Source organism: Cetorhinus maximus, chromosome 2 (assembly GCF_964194155.1).
Source record: "Cetorhinus maximus chromosome 2, sCetMax3.hap1.1, whole genome shotgun sequence".
Taxonomy (NCBI): Eukaryota; Metazoa; Chordata; class Chondrichthyes; order Lamniformes; family Cetorhinidae; genus Cetorhinus; species Cetorhinus maximus.
The window spans coordinates 218,057,449-218,080,050 of NC_135880.1; the positions used below are offsets into that span (position 1 = coordinate 218,057,449).

A 22,602-nucleotide genomic window follows, 5' to 3' on the forward strand; every position below is an offset into this window, starting at 1 on the left:
CACGAAGGGACAATGGGTCTAATTTAGTTTAAAGTGTTTAGTTATCCCACTGTTGCAACACGTCAAAGGAGAAGTGAGCTTAATTTAAAAAAAAACAGCGCGAATTGCTGTCACCCCCCCTTCAATATGGATGCGGGTCTCTGAACCTCGCAAAACGCCGAACCAAATAGGCAGAGCAAGATGCAAAATATTTCCGTGTCAGACTGATGGTTTCATTTTCCGAAAGATTTAAAAAATATATATAGTAATCTACTCTGGCTTCTGTCACTCGCAGTCTGCACCAGGGAACAAGTCCTGGGAGTAACAATGGGCACATTGGCCGAGAGTCACTTGCCTGCTTCAGTACCCACCAAGGATCAGGAGATTTTTTAAAAAAAATGAATCTGTTGCATATATAACACTACACTTGCACTTATAGAAAAAAAAAGCCCGCATTCTTACGACAAAGGCTAATTTCCCGGTGTAATTTAGGCTGCAATAGTCGGTAGGGCGTGCTTCATTTGGAAGGAATAATGACACTTTCAAAAGCAGTATTTTTATTGGTTATACAACATAACAAAATTAAAACCAATGAACGCATGAATTTAAAATACTAGGATATGCTCTCCGCGTCTGAGCGTCAGTGGTGTGATGGTAAACTGAAACCCGGTTGAAAGGCCCTAAATCTTCCATTGCAGGTTAACAACTAGAAATTGGGAAAAAAAATAATTGTGGAGCAGTTCAGCATGGTGATCTCAGACTCTGCAGGTACAGTTGCAGGGCCCACAAGGACTGTCATTGCCTCTAATTACATAATCTAGAGAGAAACATCTTTATTAATAAGGATCCTACACAATGAAATCGATGCAGATGTAAACTTGAGGATCACCACTTGGCAGTTTTCATTCCCACTGTATGGCCGAATAAAGGACTGCTCCAAGCCACGCCCACAATCTGCCATGCTTGACACCAAATTCGGCACAAATGTTACTTTTTGCAATACTAAGACAATATAACGTATATCCAAAGCTGCAGTGCGGCGCCGGTGAACTTGCTCGTGGGGTTGGGAGTGATCTGGGGCGAAAATGAGCTCCTGGGGCGAAAATGATGGACATTTTGGGTGTCCCAGGCTCCGCTGGCCAAAGCTTGCTAAAATCACAAAAAATGTTCCCAATCCTGCATAAAGTCCCACACTTTACATGATATTTTATTCCACTGGAGTCTTTATTAGATGGAAATGCACAGTGTTTCAAAAAGAGAGCACTCTTTTTGTCCAAGCTTTGAATATTCAAATTGAAAGTATCGCGCAATCATTCATTGTCAAATCATTGGATTGTAGAGGTTTTAAAAAGGTCGGCATTTGTGCTGCAAAACTCTAAGTTATATCCCAAGGTATAGTGCAATAATTTTGTTTGTGTATTGTTTAAATTTCAGTGCTGCAGGAAGCACAGTGCCTTAATTTTAACAATATTGCACTCTTGTCAACAAATTTGCAAAGATTCATTGCTGCGGCCACTCAAAGCATCTCTCCTGAAGCAAACTGCAGTCTAATAATCCTATAATGTCTGGTAAGGCAATTATTATTTTTTTTTTCTCTCGAGGATTTGCACGGGTTTTCTTGTCTTAAGTGTTCGCTTAGCGTTCACCTGTAAAAAGAAATAAATCAACATTTACTGAGATGCTGTTACATACATGTTCAAATCCGTTATCTGCCCATTTTTCTTAAGCACAAGACCTACCAGGTTAAATATTGCATTTCAGACTTCATTTTTTGGGGTGCAATCGGTTGTAAACAGTCCCCAGTAATGTAAAATAGTGAGGAAGTATTTCTACGAGCTGCTATTTTGTTTGGAGCACTTCATTGATCACTTTTCTGGCCCCCCTGGGCAAAGTTAGGAACTAAATATTGCTAGGAAGGAATGGCTTAAGATTGCGTTGGCTATAGTGTGTCTTCAACACTTACTGCTTTCCCTTCCTATAGCTTTAATGAACTTGCTTTTAATTAGATTTAAGTTTTGTCCCCCACCCCCCCGCACAGTAAATCAGAACACGTGTTTCCACAAAGCAGAAAGTTAATGAAAGGGAAAGGATTATTTTCTCTTAATCTTGCAACATCATTTGACATTAGGCTGGTTGCTTCACTTTCTCGCCATCAAAAGTGCGATTGTGAAAAGTGTGTGAAACCACTGGAGCAAGTTATAGATTAAGCGTTCAAAGTCCTCGCAGATTCTCAATGTATATATATATATACACACAGTATATATCACTGCTTGAAACAGAAATGCTGATTTCCATTTACTTTTGACGTTCATTGACTTTCTTGAAACTGTTGCCAAGATACAGTGATTGGGTTATTTTTTTTTAAAAATTGCAAAATACAGATATCTCGGGCACTTTAAACGCGACAGAAGATCGCAGAGGCGTTTTATTTTTAAAAAAAAAATAAGAATTAAGATCAGTTGATGCTAAATGACTGTGCGCTTCATATCCAGGGCGCAGGGAGGCGCATTTCAACAGCTCCTGTGTTCACAGCTAAAACATTGGGCATCGTGGAAGGTGGGAGGTATTTGCAATAGCGCCGACTCAAGAGTAAGAAAGGCATTTTGATATTTATCGGCTACTTGGAAGGTAGATTTAGTGAATTAAGCTATTTCTCTTTAAAAAAACACACACACACACTTTGGCTCTGCAGACTCGCCACTTTCGGCATTTCCGTAATCCGATCCTCCCCACCCTCACATCTTTCTTACCGAAGCCCAGTCGCCGACTTGAATCTTTTTTTTTTCCGCCTTTAAATCAGAGCCTCAAAAACGTTGCCCGTTTTCCACTGCACACTTTAACACACGCGTGTTAAATGTAGCCGCAGTTTAGCGCCCAAGTCCTTCCCCCCCACCTCACCCTCCAGCACCGGTTCGCGGGGAGGCTCAGGGCGAGAACAAAGCTCCGGCGAGTGAGCCGCCGAGCCAACAGTTTCAATTCACACATCCATCCAACAAAACTCCTTCTGTCGCCACCCCCCCAGGTCCCGCGGGTTCGCTCCCCCGTCTCCCCATCGTTTTAAACTCACCGCTTTCGCCACCATTTCTCAACCTTTTCCCTTTCCTTTATAAAAAAAAGAAACAAGACAAGAAATGAACCCCCCCTTTCCCCACCCCCCCTGAAAACTCTGTTATGGGAGAAAACGCCTGCCGTAAAAAGCAAAAAAAGTAAAAAGTTTATTTACGACTTCGTCGGCTGGGAGCCCAAGACTCTGCTGCCTCTCCAAGCTGATGGTGGAGGGGGCATCAGGAGGGAGGGAGGGAGGGAGTGAACGGCGAGAAAATGAGGGTCTGAGTTGGTGAGGCTAGAGGATGCTCCCCTTAACAAATTGTTTTCCTCGTTTAAGGAAGCTGGGAATCCTTCCTGAAAATGTTAGCTTTGAGCTGGAGGAGCGCCGTTAACCCTTTCGATGCTGAATCAGTTAAAATGGTCATTGTGTCTAGATATCACGCTTCGGGTTAAAGTGGTTCAAGACTGGTAGAATCTGGCTAGCTGGGAACACATTGCTGCTTAGTGAGAGAGGCGGCAGGACCATCCTACTTTCAGTGGCTCAGTTCATAGCACCCTCGCCTTTGAGTCAGAAGGTTGTGGGTTCATGTCCCACTCCCAGAAACCAAGAACTGTGAATGTACTCGAAAGAGTTACATGCGATCTGTTGATAACTCGAAAGAGTTACTTTCAGACAGTCCAAATTAGATGTGCCCCCCAAATTAAACTTCACAGTATCACAGTGGGCGCTGTCTTAGTGCCTTGATGCTTAGTGACAGTGAGGGTTTTTTTTTGCTAGATAAATATTTGTGTGTTTAAATAAAAAAATACGAATACTCGGTGTTTACCGTCCTAGCGAAAAGTGTTGGTTCCTCTAACTGGGATCTGAATGGAATTCAATTCCTCCAATAACCCGGTGTTGTTTGAAACGCCCGGGAGGGTCCCTGAATGCAATACATGACGTCCCAGGATCTGGTTAGGGGCAGTCTCAGTGCAGACCAACTTAGTGCGATTTCTCATCAGAAGTCCATCAGAGGCAACAGGATTCTCGGTTTTAAAAACAAGCCAGCTAAAAAAAAAATCCACCTTGAAACACGGGATCGCGCTCATAGAAATCGTTTGCCACTTCTCTGCTATATCTTTCGCGCGTTTGAAGTGCACGAAATGTCTATATTTCGTATTTCTTAAAAACTGTATGTTGGAAACAGTTTCAAACATTAAGAAAGTCACTGAACACGTAAAGTAAATGGAAATTAGTATTTGTTTTTCAAGAATCACACACATTTACACACACATATATATATATATTGCGAGGGTCCATTTACTTTACAGAAATATGTCGATCAGAAAGCAAGAATTTAGTGGCGCTTCGGGTTTTTTTTTTATCACATTGTGTGGTGAGAAAATTTAACTCCGAGGAGTGTGCGGTTTATCCCCTCACACGGACCGTGCGCCTTCCCAGGTAGGTGTGGATCAGCAAGTCGAACTGGCCCCTGCGGCGACACAGAGGAGTTGTGTACATGTGGCGTGCAGCTCCCAGTTAATGCGGTTTCGGATTTAAGATATTATCAGACTCGCACGAAGCTCTCGGTTTAGCGCTGGAGAAGGGTGGGGGGTGGGTGGGGGGGACTGCGGGCTCTCACACCCGATGTTCACCAGTTGATTAAAAATACCTACGTTATTATTCTGAATTTTAAAAAAAAAATCCAAGCAGGTTTGGTTTCTGGAACGCAAGATAAATCAATGTGTTTTTACACCGGGGAGATGAGTTTTGCTTGAGCCAGTTGTTTATCTGGAATGCACTGCCTGGAAAGATGGTAGAGGTAGGTTCAATAGTGACTTTAAAAAGGAAAAACAAACAGGGCTACGGGGAAATAGCAGGGGAGTGGGGCTAACCAGATAACTCAGTTATCACTTCGGTGCTAAACTGTATATTAAACTCATATCACCTTTAAGGGCTTAAAAAAAAACAGGTTCAGGAGTAAAAAGCTCCACTTTTTTTTATTTCAAAAGGAGCTTGCTTGAATTTCTGATGCGGCTTCGGGTTTCAAGATGTTAATCTGTTTCAGCAAATCCTGAGTAGTTAAGTAAGGCAGGGGAACATGGCAAAAATATGCACACTCCCACATTTAGAACAGTAACAGCATTCTTCTATTCTGAACCAGCCTCTTCTTATCCAAATACCATTTATATCTCAAAGGCAGCACATTAGCCTCTGGAGTCAGGAAGTTATGATTTCAAGTTCTACTCCAGAGTTAAACCCATAATGTAGTCTTCAGTGCAGTGCTGCGGGACTGCCATACGATCAAACACCCTCTCTTATCGATGCCACGTTAAACCACTGCCCCCTATCTGCCATCTCAGCTGGAGATAAAAAGAATCCCATGGCACTCTTTGAAGAAACTGGGGACATTCCCCTTAGACGCTTTAGAGGAGATTTGTAGAGGTGTTCAAAATCCTGAAGGGTCTCGACAAAGCAGATAGAGAGAAACTGTTCCCATTGGTGGAAGGGTCGAAGTGGTTGACAGAAGAGCCAATGTAGATATGAGGAAAAAGCTTTATTTAATGCAGTGAGCGGTTAGGATCTGGAATACATGCCTGGGAGTGTGGTGGTGGCAGATACAGTTGGGGCTTTCGAAAGGGACTTAGATAAGCATCGGAAGAAAAATGATTTGCAAGGTTACAGGAAAGGGGAGGCAGAGTGGGACCAGCTGAGCTGGCCTTACAGAGAACCAACAGAACAGACTGAATGGCCTCCTTCTGTGTTGCAAACATTCTATGATATTAAGAGCAGTGAAGCTCTCCACAGTGTTCTAGCCAAACATTTTACCCCTCAACTAAAATCACCAGAGCATTGCTATTTTGTCACTCATCTCATTACCATTGTAGGACCTTGCTGTGTGTTTCTTTACAGCCTTGACCACGCTGCAGAAGTACTGCATTAGCGCTGAGCAACTTTGGAACATCCTGAAGATACATATTATGGATTTCTTCTTCCAAATTTCTAACGCAATATAATTACAAATTTTCTAAAAGCATATTTACAAAACAGTAAAAAACTTATAAAGTGCCTTGGGACATTTCTAAGTGCTTCAGGTGGATGTGTATATATAAATTTGTGTATAATATAGGTATAAATATTGATATTTATGTTTCAGAATAGAATTTTATCTTAATTTGCCTGACAGCATATTCTATACCTTTCAAATGGGTCCTGTTTTTTCTGACCTGTATATTCAACAAACTCAGTGTTGAGTTACCTGTACCACTCATCATTCAGTTGCTTGCGGGTGGAACACTAGAAGAGACAGTAGAACAAAATGGATTATGTGACACTGATTCCCTGCATCCAACAGTGCCACATGTGGATCTTTGAGACTGCAGCCTCATCTCACTTACACTTATATCAATTGATCAAGAACAACTTGGAACACACCATGAGAAACCTGAACATCTTTTTGTTTAAGAAATTAAATGATAGAATTAAATTCTGGTGAATGAGATTTGTTTAAGTGTAAAAATGTGTCTATTTTTTTTTAAGTGTTTACTCAGGTAAAAAAGGCCAAAGTGGAAACCTTAGCTTGGGCCCAATTTTAAATGAATGGGTTTTATGTGAGTTAAAATCGGGCCAATGCTGTGTCTGTGCTTCTGTATTATAATCAAGTTTGATTTCGCCAACAGAGAAACAGAAGGTTTACCAAGGGGTGAGGGTGAAGATCACCGTTAAAGAGCTTTTGCAGCAAAGGAGGGCTCTTCAAGCAGCAGCAACAACCACCACCACAGCGGTACGGGTATCTCCTTTACATGTTAGCTACCTTCCACAGCCAATAGCTCTAATCTGTCTGGAATAGAAGATGAATTTTATAAATCATGCAGGCACTAGATGTCCTCCAGGTGTCAGCCATTACTCAGTCAGAAGGTTGTGAGTTCCAAGTCCCACTCCAGAGACTTGAGCACAAAATTTTAGCCTGGTCCTTCAGTGCAGTACTGAAGGAGTACTGCACTGTAGGAGTTGCCATCTTTCAGATGAGATGTTAAACCAAGGCTTGTCTGCCCTCTCAGGTGGACGTAAAGGATTCCATGGCACAATTTTGAAGAAGAGCTGAAGAGTCCTGGCCAATATTAACCCTCAGCCAACAGCACTAGAACAGGTTATCATATTGTTGTTTGTGGAGCCATGCACTGTGCAACATTTCCTACATGACAATACTGATTACACTTCAAAAGTACTTCATTGGATGTAAAAAGATTGGAGGTTGTGAAATACGCTATAAAAATGTCAGTCTTTCAGTCATTTTAAGTTCAGCATTGGCCAGTTTTTCACAGACCCATAGAATGTTCTAGCACAGATGGAGGCCATTTGGCCCATTATGTTTGTACTGGTTCTTTGAAGCAGCTATCCAATTAGAATCACTCCCCTGCTTTTTCCCCATAGTCCTACAAATATTTCCTTTTCAAGTATATATTCTATTCCCTGTTGAAAGAAGCTATTCAATCTGCTTTCACCATCCCTTCAGACAGTGCATTTCAGATCATAACAACTCACTGCAATGAAAAAAATCTCATCTCCTCTCTGATTCTTTTGCCAATTATCTTAAATCTGTGTCCCCTACTTACCAATCGACCCATAAGTGGAATCATTCATCTTATTTACTCTACCAAAACCTCACAATTTTGCAAACCTCTATTAAATCCTCCTTTAACCTTCATTTTTGTAATGAGAACATGCCCAGCTTCTCTAATCTTTCCACATTCCGGATGTCCCTCACCCTTAGCATCATTCTGGTAAATCTCCTCTGTACCCTCTCCAAGTTCTTGATGTTCTTTCTAAAGTGTGGACCCAGAATTGAATATTCTAACTGAGGCTTAACCAGCAATTTATAAAGGTTTAGCATAACTCTCTTGCTTTTTTATTCTATGTTTCTACATATCAAGCCAAGGAGCCTTTATGGTTTTTTTTTTTAAAACAGATTTATCAACCTGTCCTGTCAACTTCAAAGAATTGGGCACACTCTGCAATGTTGCGCTACTTAGTGTATATTGCTGCCTCTTTTCATTCTCTGAACAAATGCATCACTTTACTCTCCTTGCATTAAATTTTGTCCACCAGCTGTCTGTCCATTTCACCAGTCTATGTCCTCCTGAAGTCTGCTACTGTCCTGTTCATTGTTTGCTATATTTTCAAGTTTTGTGTCATCTGCAAACTTTGCAATTATGACACTGATACCCAAGTTCAGGCCATTAATATCTATCATAAAGAATTGTGAGTGGATCACTGTATACTTCCTTCCAGCTTAAAAAAAACACAACCACTCATCACTACTCCCTGGTTTTGGCCTTTTAACCAGTGTTGCATTCATGCTAGCACTGCCTCTTTAATGGACTTCAATTTTGCTTTCAAGTCTAATAATGTGGCACATCATCATTTTAACAGTCCATATTGTCTTCATTAAGCCTTTCCGTTACTTTATTGAAGAACTCAAAAAAGTTTTCCAGTCAAAACTTGCATTTAACAAATTGTGTTGTTTGTCATTCATTAGCCCAAATTTTTTCAAGTGACAATGAATGAATTTTGTCCTGGAACATCATTTCCAGAAGCTTCCCCATCACTGACGCTAGGCTGATGCTACAGTTTACTGACATTTTTGTAGGCACAAAACATTGATACATGAATGCATTGATACACCATATCTGACTCAGGAACGCTTCAAGATTAAATGATTTGAAAGGCTTCACACCTCTCACCTCCCATGATGTTCTGCTCAGAGCCCAATGCTTGTGCAGTGTGAAACTAGGTTTAAAAAGTTTTGGAATTAATATGATTACTGCATTGAATAATCTTTCTGATGTTATGAAGGAGTGAAAATTCCTGCCTTCAGGCTATTGATATTGAATAACAAATGGCTGCGATGGAAGAAGAATTCTTCACCTCTTGGTAGAAACTGAATGATTAATAGCATTTTAACTGTGGCAATCTTGCTGCGATTTGCCCTCTAGAGCTGCCAGTGTCAGTGGATGCTTGACAAATATGGTTTTTCCGGTCACAGTAGCAGGAGCGTGACTGTTGCCAGTTGAAAGTCTGCCTTCCACATTTATCTATTTAGAATATATTTTTGATAACTTCCCATTGAGTTTTCATCTACTGAAAAAGCAAAAGAGACTTGCATGTCAAGCCTCATGATCTCAGAACATCCGAAAGCAATTTACAGTCCATGAAGTACTTCGAATTGTAAGCGCTGGTAAAAGATGGGAAGTTGGACAGGTAATGTGGGCAATGTGATAATGATTCAAATAGAGATGTTTTAGAGATGTTGCTTGAGGGATAAATGTTGGCCAGCTCACAAGTAGCATTTCTGTAGTTCTCAATTCGTAAAAAAGTTCACAGCAGTTAGAAGCTTTAAGTGATGCTCCATACAAGCAATTAAGTATATACATTGAATTCCATTTCCTGCATTGACAAGAGAGTGCAAGTGGCATGATTCTTCTATTAAATTATTGTTGTAATCTGGTAGCATTGTACTGAAAATGCAGTGTGGCAACACCATCACTACTGCTCAGTCTCATATGCAAATATTCAAGCATAGCGTTAATAATTCATGTTGAGTCATGTTTTAGACTGTGATTTGCTAGTTAATAACTGAGATAAGTTATCCCGTACTTTTCTGCATCTCCATCAAGCACTGAGGTTAGATTTCTGAGACACATCCTCATTACAGTTGTTGCAGTATGTAATTATATCTTCTAAAATGCAGGAAGATAGATATTTTTGTATATACACAGAGCTGGGGCAATTGCAGAAGGAAGGAATACCTTTCCTACTTAAGTTGCTGAAACTACTGTGGAGTTAAATCCTATTGCCATTTTCCACTCTAGTATCCCGATGGTAAAGAATTTACATAGGAATTATTCCAATTGTAATAGGAGAAGTGATGATTAACAATCTTAAAATCACAGGATCACAGAATCACACAGAACAGAAGAGGCCCTTTGGCCCATCGAGTCTGCACTGACACGTGAGAAACACCTGACCTACCTACCTAATTCCATTTACCAGCACTTGGCCCATAGCCTTGAATGTTATGACATGCCAGATGCTCATCCAGGTACTTTTTAAAGGATGTGAGGCAACCCGTCTCCATCACCCTCCCAGGCAGTGCATTCCAGACCGTCACCACCCTCTGGGTGAAAAATGTTTTCCTCACATCCCCCATAAACCTCCTGCCCCTCACCTTGAACTTATGTCCCCTTGTGACTGACCCTTCAACTAAGGGGAACAGCTGCTCCCTATCCACCGTGTCTATGCCCCTCATAATCTTGTACACCTCGATCATGTCGCCCCTCAATCTTCTCTGCTCCAACGAAAACAACCCAAGTCTATCCAACCTCTCTTTATAATTTAAATGTTTCATCCCAAGCAACATCCTGGTGAATCTCCTCTGCACCCCCTCCAGTGCAATAACATCCTTCCTATAATGTGGCGACCAGAACTGTACACAGTACTCCAGCTGTGGTCTCATCAAGGTTCTATACAACTCCAACATGACCTCCCTAATTTTGTAATCTCTGCCTTGACTGATAAAGGCAAGTGTCCCATATGCCTTTTTCACAACCCCACGAACATCCTCTCCGCCTTCAGAGATCTATGGACACACACGCCAAGGTCCCTTTGTTCCTCAGAACTTCCTAGTGTCATACCATTCATTGAATACTTCCTTGTCAAATTACTCCTTCCAAAGTGTATCACCTCACACTTTTCAGGGTTAAATTCCATCTGCCACTTATCTGCCCATTTGACCATCCCTTCTATATCTTCCTGTAGCCCGAGACACTCAACCTCACTGTTAACCATCCGGCCAATCTTCGTGTCATCCACAAACTTACTAATCCTACCCCCCACATAGTCATCTATGTCATTTATATAAATGACAAATAATAGGGGACCCAGCACAGATCCCTGTGGTATGCCACTGGACACTGGCTTCCAGTCACTAAAGCATCCTTCTGTCATCACCCTCTGTCTCCTACAACTAAGCCAATTTTGAATCCACCTTATCAAATTACCCTGTATCCCATGTGCATTTGCCTTCTTTATAAGTCTTCCATGTGGGATCTTGTCAAAGGCTTAGCTGAAATCCATATAAACTACATCAACTGCACTACCCTCATCTACACACCTGGTCACCTCCTCAAAAAATGCAATCAAATTTGTTAGGCATGACCTCCCTCTGACAATGCCATGCTGACTATCCCTGATCAAACCTTGCCTCTCCAAGTGAAGATAGATTCTCTCCTTCAGAATTTTCTCCAATAGTTTCCCTACCATGAGTGAAAAAAATCAGAACATTGCTCTATATTTGTATTTGAAAACCAAAACATTTAAATTTAAATAGTCATTTGGTAGTACAGAACTTGAGTATTGCTGAAACAAAGAGAAATGCTGTCAAAGCTTTTCGTCTTGCACTCATGAGGACAGATTCACAAGAATACCAATTGTAAAGAGAACAACAATTTATACTGCATGAGAAGAGAGCATTGATTCATTGGCAAGTGGACTCTGATTGGTAGAGGTATTGTCATAGAGAATACTCCACAACTCTGATTGGCCAAGGCATTGCTATGGGGAGCGAACCAGGCAATGGCTGTCCCCAAAGCTTTTGTTTAGTTGAAAAAGGCCTCAATGTGTGAACATGCTCCTTTTTTCTGCAAAGGACAGAGCCCTGTGTGTTCTATGTCAACGCCTCTACCAATCAGAGTCAACTTGCCAACCAATCAGCACTTTCTTCTCATGCAGTGTAAATTGTTGTTCCCATTTGCAGTTGGTATTCTTGTGAATCTGTCCTTTGATAGCATGTCTCTTTTCTCAGCAATACATTTAAATTTAGTGTTTCGTGTGTGAAATGTTGTTTCATAAGAGGCAAGGATATCAGTGTAAGGGAATGGAACACTTCGCTGCACTTGACACTCAGAATCAGCAGCAGCAGCTCATGGGTTAGGTGCAGAATACTCTACATTGAGTATTCTGCATTCCCCAGACAATGTACCCCAGATGCCCTATTTTACCACTGTAACATTTCTATTTCCTTTTTCAGTTTCTCATCCTTCCAGAGATTACCAATACTTATTCAAGTTATTGTGTGCTTTTGCCTGAAGCAGCTCCAAATTCATGCAAAATCCTTAATTAACAGTTTTACAAAACTCTCCAGCTGCAATACAATAACCAACAAAATTAACATTGCATAATAATTCTGCTACAATGGAATGTGGAAAAAGCTGCAAGATAACTGAAAAAGAGTTTATTTTTAACATTGCACAGTAAAGCAATAACACACATTTGCAAATTATTGTTTAGGTCATTATGAGATTGCCTGCACATGAAATTTTGAACAGAGCCAATTTCTAAGCTTGATATTGTCAAATATGCTCTTGCAGATTTCAAACTTGTAACCACTTTCAATCTGGCTACATAAATGGAGGAGGAAAGTAAGGTGGAAAGTATTTACATATGTAGGATGGGTTTGATGTTTCAGAACTTCATAGCTAATGAAGTACTTTTGGAGTGTAGTCATTATTGTCATGTGGATGCCACTCTTGACTCTGACAGAAAGTCATTCAAGCCACCCTCCATAGACTTAAGCTGCAGAGTTAAATTCCAATACAGTACCAAGGGAGTGTTGCTATGTTATAGGTGCCATCTTTCAGATAAAATATTAAAATGAGCCTTGTCTGCCAGCTAGGGTGGATATAAAATTTCCCATGGTACGATTCAAGAAAAGCTTCACCAACAGCACTAAAACAGATTATCTGGTCACTCGTCTCATTCCTGAATGGGATCGTTACGTTGTTTTTTTTTGTTACAAACTGGCTGCTATGTTTCCCTCTATCTGGATGAATTATCTCTTCAGAGTTAATTATGGGAAGTTTTGTGCTGTAAAGGGTGCCCACTAGTAAGTGGCTCAGAGTGCTGAAATTTGTTTAACAATCTTGCTGCTAGGCAGATGGTGAAATAGAGAAAATACTTTTATCACTTCATCAAGCGCTGCATTTGGTCCCAGACCTCATAGCACTTTACTGAATGTCAGCATCGTTGAAACTTCTTCACATTTACATTGCACAGTAATCATTGTGCAATCCCAGCTCACCACTTAGTCCATTAACGAAAAAAAAAGATGATTTGCTGATTTTTTTTTGGGTCATGTGCAAAATGATTGTAGCAAGAAAACAAAAGCAGAATATATCTTTTCATATTAATGCTGGGGCAGATATGGCTTGCAACAATCTGTGGATGTGATCCAAATATGCAAACAAAGTCTCACACTTGTTAAAACAAGCATCAGAGAACTTTACAGCATGTCAGTACACTTGAAATCCATTTCTGTTTTCAGATATCCTCTGAATTTATCACCCTTGGTATTTAAAAGCTGGCCTGTACATCTACCAGTGCAAGCAATTCAATTGTGTCAAATAGTTAGTTAGATTAATATTTATCTTCTATTTATCTTGCATGAAACGGGAACTCCCACTGGATACTCTCAAAGACAGGCTAGATATGGAATATTTGCCGGTGGTCAGGTGATAGGTGTCTGAAGGTTCTTATGCAGATTGAATGTATTCAAATTGTTGCATTGCCCCCTTCCCCACACTTCTCAAAAAACATATAGCAAAATCTCTAAGATTTTTAGAAGAGTCTCAACCATATCAACAAACTTATCTCTGCCAATGCATCCTCCTGTAATTGTTGCAAGGCAAAAATGTAGTGGCTTTGCTTCCCACAAAATAAAGTTTATTCTGACCTGCAATGAGGTATATCCAGTCCCTACATGGTTCTGTTTTAATGCCCTCCAAGTGGCCTACATGTCAATCAGTTGTTAAAAAAAACAATCACTGCAGTCAATTAGGAACTAACATGAGATGCAGCCTGACAGAGCAGCATTCTTATTCCTGAGGATGATGTAAAAAAAAAAAATAGCTAATCTTGTTTTAGGGTTGAGCAGTTTATATGCTGAGCCAAAGCAAAATGAGCAATGTCGCTTTGATTTCCTCCACTTCTCCGATGGTGTGAGACCACCTGGAGGAGGTGACCTTATATCATTTCAGCTTCATACAACTTACAACTGGCACTCGCTTTGCCCAGTACTTAGAGTTGTTTCACTATAATTAAAGATGTAAGTACAAGTTTTTCTTGGAGCTGATGAGGTGGTGGTTTTAAAACTCTTCTGGTTCATCCCTAAAGAAATTTTTTAAAAAATCTGATAGGTTGGTTAGCACTGTTCTGCTTAAAACTTTCAGAAACAGCTAGAGGCTGAGGGTCTTGCTCTGGCCCTGCAGGTAGCTCTCTTACCTCTGAGTCAGAAGGTTTTGGCTTCAAATCCCATCCCAGGACTTCAGCACAAAAATCAAGGCTAATGCTCCAATACTGAGGGAATGCAGCACTGTCAGAGCTGTGGACTTTCAAAGAACAGGGGAGTTATCCTTGGTGTCCTGGCTAATATTTATCCATCAATCGACATCACTAAAACAGATTATCCAGTCATTATTATACTACAGTTTGTGGGAGCTTGCTGTGTGAAAATTTGTACTGTGTTTCCTACACACAACAGTGACTACACTTCAAAAGTACTTAATTGGCTGTAAAGCACTTTGACATGTCCTGCATTTGTGGGAGGCGCAATAGAAATGCCAAGTTTCTTTCACAGAGTCACAGAATTTTAACCGCCCAGAAGGAGGCCATTCGGCCCATTGTGTCTACACTGGCTCTCCAAATGACCATTATGACCTAGTGCCATTGCCCTGCCTTTTCCCCATACCCTTGCACATTGTTTCTATTCAAATAACCATCTAATGCCCTCTTGAATGCCTCGATTGAACCTGCCTCCACCATACTTCCAGGCAGTGCATTCAAGACCCGAATTACTCGTGTGAAAAAGTTTTTTCTCACATCACATTTGCTTCTTTTGCAAATCACTTTAAATCTGTGCCCTCTCAGTCTTGATCCTTTTATGAGTGGGAACAGCTTCTCCCTATCTACTCTGTCCAGCCCCCTCATGATTTTGATCATTTCTGTCAAATCTCTTCTTAGCCTTCTCCTCTCCAAGGAGAACAGTCCCAACTTCTCTATCCTCATAGCTGAAGTTTCTCATCCCTGGAACAATTCTTGTAAACCTCTTCTGCACTCTCTCCAATGTGTTCATACCCTTCCTATAGTGTGGCATCCAGAACAGTACACAATACTCCAGCTGAGGTCTAACGAGTGCCTTTTATAAATTCAGCATAACCTCCCTGCTCTTGTACTGTATGCCCCTATCAATAAAGCCCAGGATACTATATGCTTTATTGAGTGCTCTCTTGACCTGGCCCGCCACCTTCAATGATCTATGCACATATACACCCAGGTCTTTCTGCTCCTGCACCCCTTCAACATTTCACCCCTTATTTTATACTGTCTGTCCATGTTCTTCCTATCAAAATGCATCACCTCACACTTCTCCGCATTGAACTTCATCTGCCACCTATCTGCCCACTCCACTAACCTGTCCATGTCCTTTTGAAGTTCTACACTGTCCTCCTCGCAGTTTACAACACTCCCAAGCTTCGTATCATTCACAAACTTTGAAATTGTCCCCTGCGTACCAAGATCTAGGTCATTAATATATATCAGGAAAAGCAAGGGTCCCAATACTGGCCCCTGGAGAACTCCACTACAAACCTTCCTCCAGCCCGAAAAATATCCAAGGACCATTACTCTCTACTTCCTATTTTTCAGCCAATTTTTTATCCGCGTTGCTACTGTCCCTTTTATTCCATGAACAATAACTTTTCTCACAAGTCATGTCGAAATCTATCATCTCATATTAATGCAAAATGGTTTCAAGGGTATGACCATGGCTGCACAATTCCAAAGTAAAAACGAAGAATGCTGCCAACACAGAACAGACCCTTCAGAATCGGGGGGAACTTGCACAGTCCAGACATTCCTCTCTTCTCTCCTTTACACATGCTGACAGAATTGCCATCTTTTCCAACATTCTTCTCTCAGGTTTTTAGCATTTGCTGATTGTTTAAATGCCTACACTTTAATTCAGAAATGGTGTCAGGGCACCTCCTCCCGCCCCCTTCTCCCCACCCCCCCTCCTCTCCCTCCCCATGCCACCTCTACCTTTTTTTTAAATCTACCATTGGGTGTCCTGCTCTGGATGGGGATATTAAAACTTTTTTCCGATCGCAGATGAATTACCTAATGTTAAAAAGCGTTGCCCGGGGGCAAGTGAAGTTTTGCACAACCATCCAAACACAAATACTCAGAACCTCATTGCTGCCGACCTCAATACCATCCATGGTCAGCAGTTATTACAAGGGTATGCAGGCTCCATCAACACCCAACTGAGACAAGTAGCTGCACCCTGACTGCAGCCGAATACTGTACCTGAATAGTTTAATGTGGTGTGAGAGGTACAGTATGCAAAGGGGTGCTCCACAAATTTAGCAGTGCAAAATTGCTACTTGCGATATGAATGTTTAATTTTTAATATATCAAGTGTATATCAATTGTATGCCGCACCCCCGACACTGTCTACATGTTACATTACTTCATTTCTAATGAACACAAAGCGGATATTGAGTTCATTTAGATACAAAAGGAAGATAAAATTGAAAATGAATCTTTGGCAAAGAGCAAGTTAGAGTAAACAGCTTTATGGCATGTTTCTGAACTTTAACCAAATGACGAGGCATGGATTGTTTTCGGATTGCAGTTCCCAAAACCAGCAGTTAACAAAGATCTATTTTTTTTATTCAGGGAGCTCTGGGCAGCAGAGTGTGATTGTCGAATTGACACTCCACTCTTCAGCGTTGTTACCAGATTCCCGCTCATGTCTTCGGAAAAGCCACCAAAAGAACTCGCCTTTTAAGTTTTTCCGGCCCCTTTGAACCTATCTCTGCTAAATGAAGCATTTTGCTTTGAAAAGATATTCTGCTTCTAGTCGATTTAAAAACTGACCATGTCTTTACACATGAGTAGGTTTTAGGGATTTTTTTTTTTGACCAGTCGAAGCCCTGTGCTAGCCATTGACCACATACAAGACTCAGCCGTATACTTTACGCAAACAGTTAATTATCAACTTTAGTTTTGGTCGATTTCCAATACTGAACACAGCGCACAACAACACTTCTTTAACGAAAGTAAAGATTTGAAAGATCCCAACAATGACAGGATTTGCAAAAAAAAGAAAACACATTTTGTGATTTTGGTTTTGTATTGTGATTATGAGTAAAAAAAAAGGTCTGGGATGTTTCCAAGTCAATAATGTCGATCTCAGTTAAAGAGTCTGACACAGTCTGAGAGCTACACTAGTGATGTAACGGAAACCTGATCTCTGATTTTTTTTTTTAAATCATGTGATCTGGAGGGAGCCATGCTGACAGCGTTAGCCTTGAGAAAGTCTCTGCAACACGTCAGGCGCCTTCAGGCTGAGTCAATTTCAACTCAAAGACACTTTCATCTAAACCCATCTCGCCCAACTCTCTTAAACGCTGCTCGGGTTTAGTTCAAAGATTTGTAAATGAGATTTCAGGTTTCCAATAACTCAAAATGACAAAAGGCTGGCTATTAATTAATCGGCGTAGACATGCAAAATAAAATAGAATAAGAGAACTAATCTGGACACAAAATAAAGGGTGGACTGAATATGGAATGTGCCAGATAAGGAATTCACATTTTATATTTAATAAACTTAATTGCAATTAATTATATTTTCTTGTATAAACTAATAACTTAAGCCATCCTATCTGCTGGTTGACTTTATGTTGCTCGCACACCTTTTTCCGTTTATTCGCCCTCAGCCACCTCCCCACTCCCCAAATTTACTTTGTATGTTCTTATTCCAGCTTACCACAGGCAACAACAGTCTTCAATTCGCCGAGCCAGTCTCTTCCTCGCACCCAGGTCAGTAAAATACATCCGCCTCTCCAAAAAGGGGGCCAATTTTTTTTTTATATAGCTTCGCGCGTTTCCAGACAAGGCATCTACTCTTTAATATTAAAGACCAGGCAGTGCATAATCTGCAATCCACCAATCAGGCACACAGAGTGGACGAAAGGAATCCAGGGGAATAGATTGGAACGAATCAGACTGTAGGGTCCCTCCAACATCCACCCGCTTCGGCAGGAGCGCTTTGTGAACACAACGGGGCGTGTGGGGGCTGCCAAATGAAAAGTCTGGCATCCGAATCGTCGCAACATTTTAAACGTCGTATCCTTGAGATCACTGTATCTGCAAAGATCAGGTGCAGGATTCCTCCCACTTGCTGTTGCTAGGCGCCCAGCCTGGGTTGAACAAGCTTCTGTGTGTGTGTTTATGTGAAGACTCTGTGCTCTCTTATATTTCAGACACCCCCCCCACCCCCCACCTTGAAAAGTCGAGCGAGCTGTGTGTGGTATTCACAAAGCTGAGCAGAGCGTTCACTCACAGTCTCCATGCACCTGCAAATCGATTGACCTTTAGTCTTACAGAAAAGCAAAAATAAAACCCCAATCCTACCAATTTAAAACAACGTCAGAATAGAAACTTGGTTGGCCTGTGGACATCTACCCAATGCAGCATTAAAAGATCTAAACCAAAAACGTTAAAGCCAAAAACAAAAAGGCTTTAGGAAGGAAACAGCATAATAAAAGTCAAATTGATCACACCTCAATCCTTTGTATTATTTTAACGGGCCAGAAGGTAACTCAGGAAACATCCGTTACTTTGTAATCTGATTCACCGACAATCTTGTACCATTCAGTATAGACTGTCCAGGAGCACTATTCAGCCACAGTCTGTGCAAAAGACGCCATAAATAGTGACTGGGCATTGAAACGACATCCGTGTTGAAGGAAATTTCTGCTAGGGGCTCGAAAACATACCTTTCACAGCGTTTACTGTGCCATAAAAACAATTCGAGTTTAACGATAACAGACTTTGAGATGCACTGAGTTCAGTTCAATTGAGCAAATTCTACAGGTCGCAGATAAATCAGGTTTCAAAAGTTATTTAGGGTTTATGCGCTTTTGTGGGTTAAGCCCAAAATAAATGCTAAGTGTGAGATAGGGGCCATTTTTTTTTTCAATTCTGAGAAGTTCAGTGTTTTATACACTTCTTCCCACTGTCCAGGCTGGAAGCTGTTGCAAGATGAACACACACTGAATCGAATGTTCGAACCCTCTTGGGTTTGATGTAAGAGTCGGGCACCCACCTACACGTACAGTACTGCTGTTTCCGTAAACACACTGCTTGCAAACTGAATGTTTCTGCAAACCTGGAATGATCCGGTCACCGGTCAAAAAAAAAAATCTTGTCTGGGTTATTAACTTGAAAAAAAAACAATTTCATTTCATGTACAATCTGGAATATCTCTCAGGCGGTCAAATCTACTCTCTGAAACTGCAACATTGTCTGGCAATTTCACCCCACCCCATCCCGAAAATCTGCTTGAAAATGTTCCTGTTTTTTTTTGTCTTTCCAGCTTCCCACAATGTCTGCCCTCCGCCTAATGGGTGTGAACCCAGTTTCTATGAGTGTGACCAGTTTCCAGAGAATGTTCCACACGACCAGAACCCGATCTTTTACGAAAGCGCTGAGGTATATGAAAGGTACCTTCCTGACCTCTATGCTGAGAACTCATTCACCTCGCACCCTCCTACCTTGCACTGTCCCCCAGCCAGTTACCAGCCACCCATCCACTGCAATCATTCTACTATGGTAAGTGAACCCATTTAAGCCTCATTATTTTACCGTTTCCCAATAAAGTTATTGAGTGTCTGACTGCATAACCAGTGTCAATTGCTCTCTTTAATTAGTCGGTCGTCTAATTTACTTACCTAACCAAATGTGCAGCAGAGAAAACTTCCTTTCTAAATCCAATCATCAGTTGAGGAAATCCAGCCAATTCCACTCATAAATGGTGGAGTCCTCTCAAAACTGAGATATTAATCATTTTGTAGATGCTGGTAGACTGTTGCAATGATAAGAACATCTTGCTTTGCTCCCTTCATAAAAAGAGTATTTTTTAACTCTTTAAGAGTCAACCAAATAAACTAAATTAACAAAATGAGGGACAAAATAAACACAGCCCCAAAGTTAGGGTCACTGCAAAACCAAAGTCAAAGTTTAAAGAAAACTTACAAACATCAAATCAAAATGTGATTAAGTGGGTCAATAAAGCACCCCAGTCCCTGCGGTGCCCACCGGGCATGAAAGGCCTCAATGGTGCCGGCAGACACCGCGTGCTCCCTCTCCAGGGACACCCGAAAAGACTATTTTTACGGACATCTTTTGGAACTCAACAACACAAGCAGTGTTCTGTCATTGATGTGGTAAATTGGTGCGTATCAACATTTCTTCTAACATTTAGTGACTTTAGCTGTATTTGCGTAACTTGAGGAGCAGTAGTTCCTGAGAACCATTCTGTTCTTAGCTTAAATCATTGTGATATGATCATCCCAATTAAAAAAAACTTCAGTACTTTGATGGCAATGAAATTGTTCATCTAAATAATACTGTGTAGTCAAAGTTCGCAGGCATTGTGATGAGATATAACCTTATCCTGAGACTTATGATTAGATCTTTCCAACACAAGAATAGTCAAGGTGATGCAAGTACGCACCTTTTGAAATAAATTGTTGGAAATCAATTGTTGCGTTATTTAAATCAGGTTAAAAAAAAATTTACATTTGCAATTTTCACATCCTTAGCCCATCCCAAAGAACTTCTAATAATATACTTCTGAAATGTAGTAATTAAATGTGTGCACACCAAGGTCCCTGAAATAGCAATGAGATGCATGATGAGTTCATTTAATTTGGTGTTGTTGCTGAAGGATGAATTTTGATCAGGATACCAGGAGAATATCCTACTCTTTTCATTAAATAATGGCAAAGGATTGTTTACATCTGCTAGGCCTCTATTTGTTGTGAGAGATGGTACCTTCAACAATGGCACATACACTCAGTACTGCACTAAAATGTCAGCCTAGATTATATGTTCAAGTCTTGGATTGGGACTTGAATCCACAACCATCTGATTCAGAGACGAGAGTACATTAGAATTCATGGCATTCATTTCTTAACGTGCACACACAGATAATTCCATTGTTTCTTCTCCAGATCTCCGGATCGCCTACTTACTCTTCAGTGGATTTTGGGTATTCTACCCAATGTGTTCCAACAACTCCAGAAGACATCAGTCCATCTTCACACTTGGATCCTAAGTCCTTTTATTCAACCCCTGAAGAGTATTTTCCTCACCAGCATTACAGTTGCACATCGACAATCTGCTCCATCTTTTCCTACATGCCAGAAAACATAGAAATGGGTCACACATCTGAAAATGGGTCCTTTACAATGCCAGAATATAATGACTATTCACCTGGAATACTCACAGAAGACATCTGGAGAGGAAACCTAAATGAATGCTTAGACTATTGATATAATTATCAATAGTGATATTGAGAATATCTTGTGCTTCTTAAACAGTTATGTTGGCTGAAAATAATTTTGGTTGAATTTGAACATAAATATTTCCACTGAACAACACTGTAAAACCAAATGAGAACGATTTCCAAATCTAAGAGCTTTGAAATCACTGCCATTTTAATCCTTTACATCAATTTCCTCTGTCAAATTTTCTCTTTACCCCTGAATGTATTGACACCTTGCTAGGACATAGTACCAATGTAGTACCACAGGCGCTGGTCGTTCTCAGGTACAATGCCCAAGTAACTATTATGAGGTCCAAACACTTATAGTGATTAGCTGCTCTATCACAGATGTATCCCATGCTAATACCCACGCATATGAATTTCTAGAAGCAGTCATTGGATAATTTTCAGGAACATCTTGGGTGATTGCTCCCTTCTCTAATCCAGGAGTAATAAGATGAAATGTAGCATTTTTTCTACTGCCCATGTTAAGGTCAAAATAAACTTGGGTAGAACCTGGGGTCTTCCTTGTCTAGGTCTCAGCTACACACTGGATAACCATATTGAGTCATATAGACCAGGCTTATCCCAGAAAAAGTAGACAGACGTTCTTTAATCAATATCAGTTTGCTCTTTCACTGTACTGGTCAACTAGCTATACTGAACTATTGGAAGGTCTTCTTTTAATTTTTGTGAGAGCATATTGTTCAATTGCTAATATTTGGAATAGTTTTCCCCTTTTATAGTTGGTAATGACATTAAGCACTTTCAAAACAAATATGGGACCAGTTAGCTGTGATGCCGAATTATTGCCCTGTTATCCTAACAAGCATTTGAGAATCTGTTACCTACATGGTGCAAGTTTGACTTTTCCATTTCCACATCACCTTTTCATAAGCTCACATCAAAAATATGGATAGAGTATCCATTTGACCCACCTTAGTTCATTCACCTAAAATAATCTACACATTTCTCAATACAGCATCGAACCATGTCTTAAATGACTCCAAGAACTATACTCAGAAGTACATTTCATGTGTTGATCACTTTTTGTGTGACGAACTTTCAGTGCTAAATTTGGCTATCACCAGTTTGAACCTGCATCTTTTTGACCTATTGTCATTATTTACCTTTGAATAGTATTGAC

General features: G+C 40.6%; 1 protein-coding gene across 1 annotated transcript; it reads left to right on the forward strand.

The window, feature by feature from the left end:
- The first annotated feature begins 725 nt into the window (after nucleotides 1-725).
- On the forward strand, nucleotides 726-22,377 carry pou2af1. Its single transcript, XM_078559814.1, has 6 exons — nucleotides 726-747; nucleotides 4,791-4,829; nucleotides 6,688-6,791; nucleotides 17,887-17,944; nucleotides 19,503-19,738; nucleotides 21,142-22,377. The coding sequence occupies exons 1-6, from the start codon at nucleotides 726-728 to the stop codon at nucleotides 21,460-21,462; spliced, it is 780 nt and encodes a 259-aa protein (XP_078415940.1). The 3' UTR covers nucleotides 21,463-22,377.
- Nucleotides 22,378-22,602: the final 225 nt, after the last annotated feature.